Source organism: Epinephelus lanceolatus, chromosome 22 (assembly GCF_041903045.1).
Source record: "Epinephelus lanceolatus isolate andai-2023 chromosome 22, ASM4190304v1, whole genome shotgun sequence".
Taxonomy (NCBI): domain Eukaryota; kingdom Metazoa; phylum Chordata; class Actinopteri; order Perciformes; family Serranidae; genus Epinephelus; species Epinephelus lanceolatus.
The window spans coordinates 10027287-10040746 of record NC_135755.1 but is presented as its reverse complement, the minus strand read 5'-3'; the positions used below and the strand labels follow the sequence as shown (position 1 = coordinate 10040746).

The 13460-nt window shown below is 40.7% G+C and overlaps 1 protein-coding gene across 3 annotated transcripts; it reads right to left on the bottom strand.

Annotated features, from left to right (window-relative positions):
• Positions 1–516: 516 nt before the first annotated feature.
• LOC144459817 (uncharacterized) lies at positions 517–13460 on the bottom strand. 3 transcript variants are annotated; one of them, XM_078164504.1, is made up of 6 exons: positions 13336–13460; positions 11063–11198; positions 10670–10725; positions 5481–5840; positions 2810–2866; positions 517–2587 (listed from the first exon to the last, which is right to left on the bottom strand). In XM_078164504.1, the coding sequence occupies exons 4-6, from the start codon at positions 5643–5645 to the stop codon at positions 2468–2470; spliced, it is 342 nt and encodes a 113-aa protein (XP_078020630.1). In that variant the 5' UTR covers positions 5646–5840; positions 10670–10725; positions 11063–11198; positions 13336–13460; the 3' UTR covers positions 517–2467. The 3 variants fall into 3 exon arrangements, with proteins under 3 accessions (XP_078020630.1, XP_078020628.1, XP_078020629.1); XM_078164502.1 differs by lacking the exon at positions 2810–2866 and having other exon boundaries at positions 541–2587; XM_078164503.1 differs by lacking the exon at positions 517–2587.

Below are 13460 nucleotides of genomic sequence, written 5' to 3'. Positions count from 1 at the left end.
ACTTTCCGAACGCAGGGCTGGTCTCTTCTCTCCTTCCTCGAGCTGATTCTACGGGCGCCTCACGGTAGCGCATATGCGCATCCATTGCGCAAACGTGGCCCCCCCATGGAAGATGAGGCCCTACACACAGCGCGTGTTCTGCGTTTAGGGAGTCCCGTGTCCCGAAAGTAAACTGAAGACCCAGCCAAAGCCTGCAGGACTGAACGGGCAACTTTCGATTGAGTAAGTAACGTTAGCCTACACACATGCATAAATTGTTTATTTTCCTTGAATTTGTTTGCTTGATAAGTAAATAACTATCAGAATTTACATTTCTTTAGTTTCTTCTCATCGCTTGTGTAGAACGGCCCGCACACTGCACAAAAAGCAGAGGCACTTCTTATGCAAAACGTGAATTTATTATTACATAGTGCTCAGTGACAAAAAGTGAGAAACAGAAAGGTGAACATTTCGGTGGTAAAGAGGATTGTCTTTACGAATTGCCTCTGATTTTTTTTTTTTGCAGAGGTTAGCAGGTCAGTATAAATGACCTGGATGATGATGACAAGCAACTCTAGCGATTCATAAAAAAACATTGGTGAAATGAACGAGTTTCGCGGCAGATAATGTGTTATTTAGAGCCTCATTGTCGTTGCCCCGATCATTCCCACTATATGGATGTATGCGGCTCTCGTGGATCTAAATATCTTCCGAATGACTCCAAATGACACCAAACTTGTCTGGGTGAGTAAACAGCCGTATTTAATGCCAGAAATAAGATCCACGTTGTAAAAAACAGAACTTCCCCTTTATGGTCTTGGTTTGGAATTGGTATCCCTTTCACTTTTACACCTGATTGTAACAAGACGTTATTACCCATCAGACACTCTGACATGGGGTTGGTTGTCCCTACAGTTATCAATGGGGTTTCAGGGAAGAAAAAAAAAAGAAAAAACATGACTTTTTAACTTTTTTAAGATAAAAACACAAAATAAGTTTGAAATTGAATACCATCTCTATAATAGCACTCATCAGTGCCCCTTCTGATACCATGGATTTGAACCAGGCGCTTGTTTGTTTGAATTATCCTCTGTAATGAAAGAGTAGAATGAAGGAATCTGCAGTGCTGAAATAAATCTAGCTTTAATCAAAGCCATCGTTTTATAACAGTTCATTATGAATATAACATGAGATGAAACAGTGAGATTGGAACAGATTCATCTCCATCACAATATGACCAGGAGCTTCAGTTAAAATGTCAAACAGACGAGGTTGAAGTATGTAACTGTTTAGATACCTTGTTAGTGACATTGTGTGTGTGTGTGTGTGTGTGTGTATGTGTGTGTCTAATTAAAAACACCTGAGAACATATGGACACAAACAAAACACAAACCAAAAACATGTGATAATACAAAAAATACAAACCATCTTACAAAATCCATCCATTTCTAAAATTAATTCATGGCTCCGACATATCTCGTGTTGAAGAGAGAACTTAACACATCATTCTGTAAAAAAAAACCTTAATAGCTTTCACAACTCTTGGTTTATGTTTCTGTCCTTTAGGCCATCCTGTCTTTACATTTTTACAATTGGGACTACGTCATATGAACAAGATTATATTCATGTAATACAGTAATCTCTGTTTACCTCTTTCTATCAGGAGGGTGCTGCTGAAATAAGTTAATTTACAGGAAATTAACTTAATATTTTAGACATGAACTGAACCATAGCCTCATATGACTTTTTAAACACATTTAACTTGTCATTTTTTTTAAAAACCTGTAAATACATTTAACCCTTTACACGCTCTGTATATTTATACTAATAAATCTTTTATTAAAAACAGATTAATGTAAACATGTATTTTTGTCAGGACTCTCATTTTTCTGTGGTTGTAGTAAAACAACAAATCACATTTTAAATAAAGTCTGTAACAAACAATAAACTGTGCTGGGATCAGTGAAAACAAGCAGGAGTTGATGTGAGGACCTGGTATGGCTGACAGAGGAGGAGGCTATTTGGACGTTACAGCAGCAACATTCGTTTTTGGTCTGAAAATTCTGGTTGTTATGAAAATGAAATATTTTACATTCAAGGTAAAAAAATCATGCATATTTTTCCTTTTGTCAATATTGACCAACAACTGAAACACTGTGTGAATAAAAACAATATTACTGTGCAGCTGATTAGACGTGTTTCATTTTAAATAGTACAGTAACTGCAACATGTCACCTGAGGAGAAATACCAGTCTCATTTATAAAATTGCAGTGTTTTGAGTTGTTGAGTTAGGGGCAGGGCTGCTGCTGGACATTCAGGTCTTGAATCAGTGCTCTAATGACTCACTCACAGGGTCCTGTACGTCCTGATGAGTTGTTTCTCTGGTAACATCAGTGTCTGTGGATGCATAGTTTTCTTTCTTATCAGTACATTTAGTAAAATGGACTTTGACTGCAAAGAGAGTGGCACAGATAAAGAGTAGAGCTATCAGTCCCAGTCCAACGTAGACACCAATCCTTCCTCGACTCTCTGATTGTGGACTCTCTGGTTGTGGACTCTCTGGTTGTGGACTCTCTGTTGGTCTCTGAGGTTTGGGCTCATCAGCAGCTGCTGACAGAAAATAAGATCAGCAGACTGACAGGGAGAAAACCTGTTTAAGCCAGTAGAAAGACTAAATCAAATCCTAATCTGCATCACAGGCAGAGTTGGGTATAACGCATTAATGTACTTTGATTACTTTTTGCAGTAACGAGTAACCTAATGTGTTAGTTTGCTGTTTGAGTAATCAAATACTTAAGTACATTTTCAAACAAGACATCAGTTACTTACGTTACTTTCAGAACGCTGGTCCTTCAGCTCCAAAACAGCAACGGCTATCGTTTGGTTCTAATAACGGAGATAACGTTAAACCTATCAGTCTGAAAGAAGCCACAGAGCCTGTGGCTCGCTACGTGGTCGGAGAAATGCTGCCGTTGTCTATGGTGGAGTCTAAATAGGTGGAGTAGGATTCGCTGACAGACATATTTCAGACTCAGGACTTGCATTATGCCTGGTACACGCTAGTACTCACCAATTATCCCCGGTCGTCTTTCAAGGCGTGTGTGATGTCATCGGGTTATTCTTGTCCTATTTTTATTTCACTATTATTTGAGTCAGAACTGTGTGTGTTCATGTGCCAGCCGACATGTTGTTGTAGTCACCTAAAAGCGTCAGCAGATGGCAGGAGCTACATTTGAAGCGCCATATGTAAACTGTCAAACTACTGTATCTTCCACAGGAAGTTCTGACAAATTTCAGAATAAAAGCCTATTTAGAAAATGGAGGGATTCTCTCAGCCGAGGTTATAAGGGGCTTTTAATTTGAAACAAGTGTTGAGTTTGAAATGATGGTGCAATGTGTTAACTTTACAAAGACAACGGAGCGGATAAAAAGTAAATATATAAACACACAGAGGGATTAATAAATAACGGACCGTCTATAATGTAGTTTGTTTCAAATGAAGCTGGGAGCCTCTGCAGTTGTGGTGAGTAAAAGCCCCACCGCTATTTGTTAATGTTATTACTAGGGATGCACCGAAATGAAAATTTGGAGCCTAAGTCGAAGCCGAATAACATTAAACGCTTGGCCGAATACCGAGTACCGAGTACCGAATATCGTTGTTTAGTTTTTCATTAGTTTTTGCAGATGAACCCCCTCCAGATTAGTGTTGTCACGGTACCAAAATTGGGACCCACGGTACGATACCAATGAAAATATCACGGTTCTGAGTAGTATCACAATACCACAGCAAAAATGAGGCAGATGTGCCTTTTGTCATTTATAAATAGATAAATCACTTTTCTGTAATACATCAATGATATTTCTTTTTTTTTTTTTTTTAAAGATTTTTTTTGGGGTATTTTTAAGCCTTTAATCGATAGGACAGACAAGTGTGAAAGGGGGAGAGAGAGAGGGAGTGACATGCAGCAAAGGGCCACAGGCTGGATTTGAACCCGGGCCGCTGCGGCAACAGCTTTGTACATGGGGCGCCTGCTCTACCACCAAGCCACCGACGCCCCACATCAATGATATTTCAATGGAATAAATTATTTATTGACTTATTCATACTTCAAAAACAGCATCAATAAGTGATTAACATAGGGGGAATCAAAATAAAATAAATAAATAAAATAAGAATCAACCAGCCCCCCTCCTCCCCTGACAAGTAAAGAACAGTCCCTTCATAAGTAATGAACAGTCCCTAAAGTGCGGTGAGGTTTGTGGGCCGTTACCTGCCAGAAAGAGAGAAATGTGAACGGCTCGTTTCTTCTCTGACACATCACATACCTGTGTTCGGCTGGCTCGGCTGTTCAGGTACTTCTGGGCAGCCATGACGCCAAGAAGAGAATATTATTGGAGCCGACTTCTCCGTCACTGGTAAGCCGATGGCCGCCGTATTTGACAAGAATACATTACTGTCTGTGTCTGTGACCCCCGTTCAACCCACAATCGGTGGGATTCGCCTATCGTTTCTGCTGCTGGTTGAAATCTGTACTCACACAGCGTGCTGAATGATTTAAGCCTATTTTGCTAGCTAAAAACTATTTTTAGTCGCAAACTGTCGACATTTTACTCCGCCCGTCACAGCACGCTGTTTGATTGCGTTATCAAAACACGCCGCTATTATTCGGCCTTGCTTTTAACTTATTTCACCGAATACCGAATGTGTGTTTTTTTGCAATATTCGGCCAAATATATTCGGTTACCGAATATTCGGTGCATCCCTAGTTATTACTTTATGTCCGACCGTGAGGATGTACCATTGTTTGCTAGCTTGATGCTAATGACAGTAACTCAGTTAACTCAGCGGGTTGACAAAGTGCCTCTGCTGTTTCACACCATCATTTCCCCCTTTTACTCTGTGTGTTAACATCCCTAGAGGAAATATTAAAAACGCTGGGGTGTTGTTGTCATACAGTTGTCTACGGCAGCAGATTGTTCTGTGTTTCTACTGGTCAAAGTGACGGCTGTGATGGGAGAATTGGATCTCAGTGAAGGGCAAGTGGTCCATAACTTTAATTTTCAAGACAAAAAAAAATGTAGGCTTAGCGCCCTGTGGTCCATTGCCCAATAGGAAATGTAGAATACTCAAAAGTACTTTAAAAGTGCTTGAGTTACTTTTCTCAGGGAATAATGCTGGAAGTACTTTTAAAGTAATTGAGTTACTTTAAAAGGGAGTAACGCAGTAAAGTAACTGGTTACTTTTTTAGAAAGTAATGCAGTAACGTACTTTGATTACTTTTAAAAGTAACCCTTACCTAACACTGATCATAGGTCACAGTGGCAACAGTTCAACATCATTATTTACAACTAGAGCTACGACCTGCATATTAAAGATGTGAGGTTTTACTTCAAATCAGCCAAAGTATTCAAACTAGAGCTAAAACGTGAATAATCTTGATCTTTAATTTTCAACTTCAAACAGAAAAACAGTCTCTGGTTCCAGTATTAATCAACTTACCAGTGACATTGAGCCGACATGTAGCAGTGCTGCCGCCATAATGTGTGAACACTTCACACATGTACAGTCCTGAGTCATCAGTCCTGAGTCTGGACACATGAAGTCGGAGTCGTCCCTCTCTGAGGACGTCTTTGTCACACTGGACTCGTCCTGTAAACTGTTCATCCTGAGAGTCTGGGACCTCAACACCTTTATGTAGATGAAACAGACCTGTGGTTCTGAGATCAGTTAACAGTTCACAGTAGATAAAAAGGGAGTGGAGGGAGCTGCCAGGTTTGGTGGTGAACATCCACTCCAGTGTGATGTTGTGGTTCTCCTCTGCCTGATAGGAGGTCTGTGTCACATTGACTACAAATGTTCCTGTTGAGGAGACAGAGAGGGAAAGTGAGGAGCAGACAAAGTGACAACTTTAACGTGTAGGGACACCACCATTCTAAACTCTCCAGACTGGACTACAATAGACAACGAAAGACCGCCGGAGGGTCAAATGTTTAGGACTCAACCCCGTAATCACCCCCAGTCCTGACAAATGCTTCTTTCAGCCATCCTTAGGCCAAATAGAGGTAATTGAGAGGTAATTGAGATCCTTCAAGGCTCCTGATATCATTAACTCTTAAAAAGGGATCCGGTCTAAGGCAACGCGCCTTGATTAAGAACCCTGCTAGGGTCTTAAGACAATGCGTCTTTTCTCAACCACATCCTGTCCATTCCTGTCACCCAGAGAAATCACGCCCTCCCCTCTCTTACCAAATGTTTCTGTGTGACAAACTGTTGGAAGTGAAATTATACATTATATCCATGTTATAATGTTGTAAATGTGCATAATCCTTGTTTGTTAGCTGAATGATGTTTTTCTTATTTTCGTAAGACAAAACTTAAGGGAATTATGAATTAAAGATTTTAATCCCTCATTTATAGCTGCTGTGCGGAACTTTTCGTTTTCGTTGATTATAGCGCCCCTTTGGTCGAAGTGGTATGACACCCACAGCCTGGTGTCGTAAAGCCGGCAATTACCACATGCATTTGTTTTGGAGAGCAAGAGGATTAACTAACGTCAGGTCAGTCCAAGTAAATTGTGTAAAGAGCAAAATTACTCAGTAAATTCTCCTGTCGTGTTTCTGTTCTGATCTAATCTAATCTGTTGTGTATTTTGAGCTACTAAGGCTACCGTAGTAGTGTGAGCCTCAAGTTATTCTGGGTAATGTAGTAACCGTTGTTGTGCTACCGGAAACAATGAGAAGCAGCTGTGTACGTTCGGTGTAAGGAGGAATAAACAGTTAACAAGTCATCTGCTGAGTCCGCATTATTGTGTGAAAAGAATACTCAGACGATTTGGGAGTTATGCCCTTTCTCTATCATTTTCATATTGAGACAGCGGTTAGCATGGCACTGTCAGTACATCTTGCGCGGAGGGATACACCGGTGAGCAACAGCTGCAGCTGGCTCTGGGACAGGTACACCAGGTCACTCGGTAATAGCAAACAAAGAGACGACACGGACGATATTACTCACCCGACTGAAAGCTGTCCATCAGCTCCTGCAGGCCTGAGGCGTTTTTTCCAGTTCATCTTAGGAACATGAAAAAAAGTTTCAATCACGCCAGGATTAGTGATTGCTGCAAAGTTTTCATTCCTTGTGATGCACTCTCTGCGGCGGTTTTCCTCCTGATGATATATCTCCCCAACGATGGTAGCACCGAATCCTATTTTGTGCAGGAAAATAGTAGCGCAGGATTCAGCCTCTCTCATCTCTGCTCAGCATCCCACACATGGAGTTCCTCATCTGTGTACTCCAGCTCAAACAGTTATGGCTCTGGGTCTGTGTCCGCTACAAGAAACTCTTCAAAATCGCTTTCAAAGTCGTCCATTGCAGCTACTATAGTCTGGAGATATTGCTAGGCTAAATAAACAGCTGAGTTTTGTTTACAAGCTATGTCTGTGCCTGCTCACCGGTGTATCCCTCCGCGGATCACAGCGCAGGACGTACTGACCCCTTATAAGCGCAATGCTAACCGCTGAGACCCAGCCACTGGACGTACAGACACAAAAAAGAGTATTCAGAGTATTCTTTTATGTGAAGATACACAGTGAAGACATAACATAATCCTAACACAGCAAAGCTGTTACCTGCAGCCTTCGCTTGCAAAGCTAACGCTACTAACGTTAGGTCAGTCCAAGTAATTAGTGGAAACATGCTAACATGCTAACGTTACACACAAATTTGTAGTAAAGTAAGACCTGTTCATAAATGTTCTGTTGTATATTTGTGTTCATGGTCAGTCACAGATTATTTTACATGATGCTCCTTCGTTATCCACCATGACATCAAAAGTACAACCAAGTCCTCATAGATACATCTCTGGTAAAACTGTTAGGTGTTAGGTGTTCAGCAACGCGCGTTGCGTACTGCTTACTCAAAGAACACTGTAAACACGGCTCCTTCTTCTGTGGTTTAATCGCTGTGGGCGAGCAGAATCACTTCCGCCTCGGGTGCCGTATTCTGGTTTGCTGACTTCCGCTGTGTGTCTGACCCGAGTGAGGCTAGGCTAAATAGCCATATAGAGAAAGGCTTTTTTGTCGCTGTTGGGTTCAAATAAATATGCGGATCTTCAAGGGGGGGTGATACGAACTAGGGACAGTTTTATTAATGGTAAAAAGTTCCGCACAGCTGCTTTAACATGGAGCCATACTGCCATCTTGTGAAGGTAGTTAAAGGACAACTTGGGTATTTTTCAACCTGGGCCCTATTTCCCCATGTGTATGTGTGCGTATGATTCATAGGTACGACTCGTTCTAAAATTGGTTCAGTATTGAGGGAGCCGGATGCCGGGGGCAAATGCATCCCGTACAAGTTTGCGCATTAAAAGTGTTTTTTTTCGCCACTGACCGGTTCAGATCGCCAGTGCTATCTCTGTAAATAGCATACTAACTTAGCCTTTCCCTTACCTCTGGGCTGTGTGATGTCATGAGCTTTGCTCCACTGTGTCTGTAGCTCTCTCTACTCGTGGGGCAGCCGTTTTCTTGAGGAAGAGGGTTTATTTGAGCACTCCAAAAACTCTGGTAACACTCCAGAGGGTAGCACGTAAAAGACTCCGTCCTCTGACTCCTCTAGCGTAACACACACACTTCATACACACATACTCACTTACAGTATCCAGCGGGGCAGCCCTCCCCCTCTCTGCTCCAACACTGACTGACAGCTGACTCCACTCATAGCACTCATAGCACTGGCGATCTGAACCGGTCAGTGGCAAAAAAAAGCACTTTTAATGCGCAAACTTATACGGGACGCATTTGCCCCCGGCTCCCGGTCGCATCCGGCTCCCTCAATACTGAACCAATTTTAGAACGAGTTGTACCTATGAATCATACGCACACATACACATGGGGAAATAGGGCCCAGGTTGAAAAATACCCAAGTTGTCCTTTAAAGTGGGTTCCCATAAGGAGCCCCATGTTATATTTGGAGTTAAAATATAGTTGGGTTTATTAATCAACTTGTTTTCATGAATATGTGCTTCCTCATTTTGTTTTTCATCATATGTTGCAACTATAGGTTAGTCTAGAGTGTGTGTATTTGAAGCCGTTTAGGCTGTACATGTACTTTGCTGATACACGTGGTATAACAATTGTATTCATTTTAATTGGATGTTAAGAACCGATTTTGACCATAATGGGAAGAGTATGTGTCTATTGCACGTAACATGTTAAAATATATGATCTCGTATAATAGAAGCATTAAGTTTCCTTTAAAATAAAGTAATAAGCCTATTTTACAACTAAGAAGACCGCCTTAGCAAACCTGCCCCCCTTTGGTTGGATAAAAACAAGTGGGCTTGGCGCATCTCTCTCTTTCCTTATTTTTTTGACTCTTTTCTCTCTCTACTTCTCTTGTTGTTTTTTCTTCTCTTCCTTTTTGTGTCTTCTCTTTCGTATCTTAGCCTCGCTTTTATACTCTCACAATCAAAGGTATTTGAAACTTTTAAGTTTTGCTTATCCAGTTTTCTTTTATCTACAGTGTTTTCAACATTTTTATGCGCGTTAATAATAACTTTGATAACAATATCAAATGGCCAACGATATTGTTTTCACTATTATTATCAGCGAGTAATTATAACAAAGTAGACAAGTGCCCTTTTCGACCTGCCTCTTCACCCAAAGATTCATCAAACCCAGCGGCTGCCAGCCACTTGCCACAGTGGTTCTTGTGCCAAACCCAAAGGCTTTTTGCAGCGTAAGGAAACCGACGTTTGGGGCACCCACAGGACGTCACAGGCTCAACAGCTCCCCCCACCACAGTGAGCCAGCCAGTTTCATTCTGCTGGAAAGTCTGGGAGTTGCAAAGTGACAGTCCGGGGCCCCAGGAGAAACGTCTGCATGATTGGCTGCTAAGAAAGGAGGCAATGGGGCGTCGGTGGCTTAGGGGATAGAGCAGGCGCTCCATGTACAAGGCTGTTGCCGCAGCAGTGGTAAGAGCTGATGTTGAATAGGAGATTTAATTATCTTCATCTTTATTTAGCATTCCTTAGATAAATATTTTGTGCATCCCTGCATTCCCAATTTATCTATAGTCACATACGCCCTCACTATCGCCAAATTAAATAACTCACACGAGTGTTACTTCTTGTTTACTTGCTGAGTACTGAGTGTGCTGAGTGTTACTTGCTGTTTATTCATACTGTTGATTTTGTGTTATTTCATATTATCCTCATTCAGTTGTTCCACATTTAGCTTAAATAGATTTTCATTTATCACCAAGTCGTTGTCTGTGGATATTTCTTTTGAGCAGGAACTAAGATCACTGTGGAGAATTTATAACGCAGATATTGAGATTGATTCATTATTGACAAGCGTGCTGACAAATTATTAATTGGTTTACAGAGTTATTTGATTAGTCACTTCCCTCATTAGGACGGTGGTGCCCCAAAACTTTATTACGAGTGCAAACATTCTCAAAAAGGTATTTCCCCTACACATGTGAGCCTTTAAACTCCATCTATAGATGTTTGTGTGGAGAGTTTGACTGATTCACTGAATAACAGTGTGCTCTTATTTAGAACAAAGCTGGAAGGCTGCAAAACTAAAGAGCTGAAAGATACCACAGGTAATACATGATAGCAAAAATCAACAGTCTGAGAGTGTGTTTAGTCTTTAGTGTTTGTGGATAATAAAGTGAAGGTGTAAACTAACCACAGACACAGGAGGTCAGGTTGATGAGCAGCAGGATGATGCACATCATCTTCTCCCTGTGAGAGGAGACAGAGGTGAAGAGTCACAAACACATGAGATCAAAGTTCACTTATTACAGGTGACACAGAGACAATCTACAGTCTGTCTGTAGTCAGTCATCACAACACTGGACTGTTTCTGGTTACATGTGAAACATTAACATATACCTTTATGTCAATATGATTTTAGCATTTTCTTTTTAATAAATGTGCAATGCATTTACATTATGGGGTACTGAGTGGAGATTAATGAGGAAACAAGGCTGCAACATATCAAAATGAGAAAAGTCTTAATACTAAAAACTGCTAAATACTTTCTGAATAAATGGTGAGTTACCCAATAACAACATTCTACCTGTTCCTGTGTCAGGTGTCTGTTTGCTGTTGTCAGGAACCATGAATTCATCCTCAGTCTACGAGCACGAGTGAGTGAAGACACGGTTTTCCTGCTGGAATACGTCCTGGGTGCATCTCATCAGTCAGACACTGAGCTGGAAATGAAACACAATTTCTTACTTATTTTTCTAAAAAATTCTTTCGTCAAATACACCACATGTATTTCACTGGTTCGCATCATCAGTACAAACAGTGTTAATGTTGATGGTATTCAGAGGCCTGTACTACGAAGCCAGTTCACCTTACCCAGGATATCTGGTTTGACTAACTAACATTGCCTGTCTGGATAACTGGTAACACAAAGCTGGTTTTCAACCTGGGGCCTGTATCACGAAGTGAGATCAACCGTTCCTGGGTTACCCAGACCTATCCTGGGTTGACTAACCCTAACAATGGCAATCAGGATAATCGGTATCACGACGCTGGATATCAACTCGGTAACTCAACCCAGGGTTGCTTTATCAAGAGCCGTGAACGCGCACGCAGCGGACCAATCACAATCATGAGAGAAGCGCAGCGTCACTGAGCGTCACTGAGCATCCTCAGAGTGAGGGCAAAAAAGTATTTCTCATGTGAGGATCAGACATTAATTCTACTAAAATATGAGGAGGAGAAAAGCAACATTAGAGAAAAGGCCAACACCGTGGCAGCTGCAGGAGGAGGAAACGTGGCAACGCATAACGGGATGAATAATGTTTAGTTTTAGTTTAGATTAGTTTATTTGCACATAATGTTAAAAACAGACAGTATAAAATTTACAAGATTAAAAAACGAAAAGTGCCGGAGAGGTTAGAAGCCACTAAAAGCTTATCAAAGAAATTCCCCTGTCAAAACATCAATGAAATCACATAATAGAGAAGAAAAAAAACGGGTGAGGAAAGAAGAAATAGAGGAGGAGAGAGGGAAAAATCAAGACAAAACAAGGCAGCAAATAAAATGATGTGTAGGTTAAATGACTCATCACTGGTTCAAGTAGCTACAGTACCTGTACCTGTACATCTGACACTGATCACACCCTTGAATCCCATGAAATCAATGCTGCGCAGATGAATTGCGTGTATTACAATTATCGTCTAACATCATTGCGTCTGATAAATTGGTCTTCTTTGTCATAACGTTATATATGCTACAATAAAGCTTAAAGCTGACGCCACAATTAAATCATATCAACACCAAACTGATAGTCTGAATAAAATCATCCTGATATTGAGCTGTGTTAGAAATTAACAGCTGCACAAAAATATACCTAGTGTCCCTCTTTAAAAAACAAAAAGGAAAATCCCTCAAACACCATGAAGTGTAGACATGATAGGCTACTTTCCACATTTCCAGCAGCAAAGCTGTCAATTAGGCCCATTATCTTTAACAGGGATATTTTCCTCCAACAAAACAAAATGTTGGCACTAATTAATGATGCTATTAAGTGTCCGCAAATGATCACTTTCTTCCTTATGAAGGGGTGGGATGACATTTCGACTTCTTTCCACTCCTTTTTGAACAATCTTTTCATTGTCTGTTGTTGTTGCTTTCTTTTCTTTTTTAATGTTCAAAATAAACTTTAAAATCAAAATCAATCAAATTAATTAAACTTCCCGTCATGACTGGACTGCATTTCGTGCATTACGTGTTGAGGCAAGCTGTACAGCCTTAAAACAAAGATGCTCTTGCATAACATCCATCCATCTTTATCTGCATATCTGTGGCCATGTCGCGGGGCAGCCTGCCAAGCACAACACAACAGATGTCCTTCTCCCACACAACATGTTCCAGCTTATCTGCACTGATAATGTAGAAAAGCTTTAGTGTTGTCTCGAGCCACAGTTTGAGGATCCATAAACACTTTAGTAGTCTGTGTTGATACAGATAAACAACAATGTATTGATGACACTGATGCATCTGCACAAAGCACCAAAGGTGCAGTGCAAACACTGCTGCATTCCTCTGTTGCACACTTTATAAAAACTTCCTCTCTCTCTGTGAGGAAACTACAGCAATTCATTTTACATCCACCCAAACTCTTATTGACAAGAAAGTTTTACAGCTTCAAATAAAAAGAGTTGAATAAAGAAGAGAAGATGAAACTTTGGGTCTGTTTGAATCAATTTTCTAATCTGTGTCACAGTGAATTCACATGTTCATCAGTCAAACTAACAACAGTGAATGAAGCACAGCTGATGGACACAATTAACACAAGACAAACAGTGTATTATACAAAATGTTTTAGTTACTTACACGTTTGAAGACGAGCGAGTAGCTGTCACCTCAATTGTTTAATGGTAAGTCAAACAAAGGAGCTGTTTCTCTTATCTCATCATCGCTTCACACGATGAGGAAGTCAGATTTTACCTTAAGCAGCT

Bases quoted from the DNA above. Each gene is read 5' to 3' on its own strand.
- LOC144459817 (XM_078164502.1), bottom strand. From the start codon at position 10,718: ATGATGTGCATCATCCTGCTGCTCATCAACCTGACCTCCTGTGTCTGT. The intron at 5,841-10,669 runs GTTAGTTTACAC...TCTCCTCAACAG, and splicing joins CCTGACCTCCTGTGTCTGTG to GAACATTTGTAGTCAATGTG. The intron at 2,588-5,480 runs GTAAGTTGATTA...TTCTGTCAGCAG, and splicing joins ATGTCGGCTCAATGTCACTG to CTGCTGATGAGCCCAAACCT.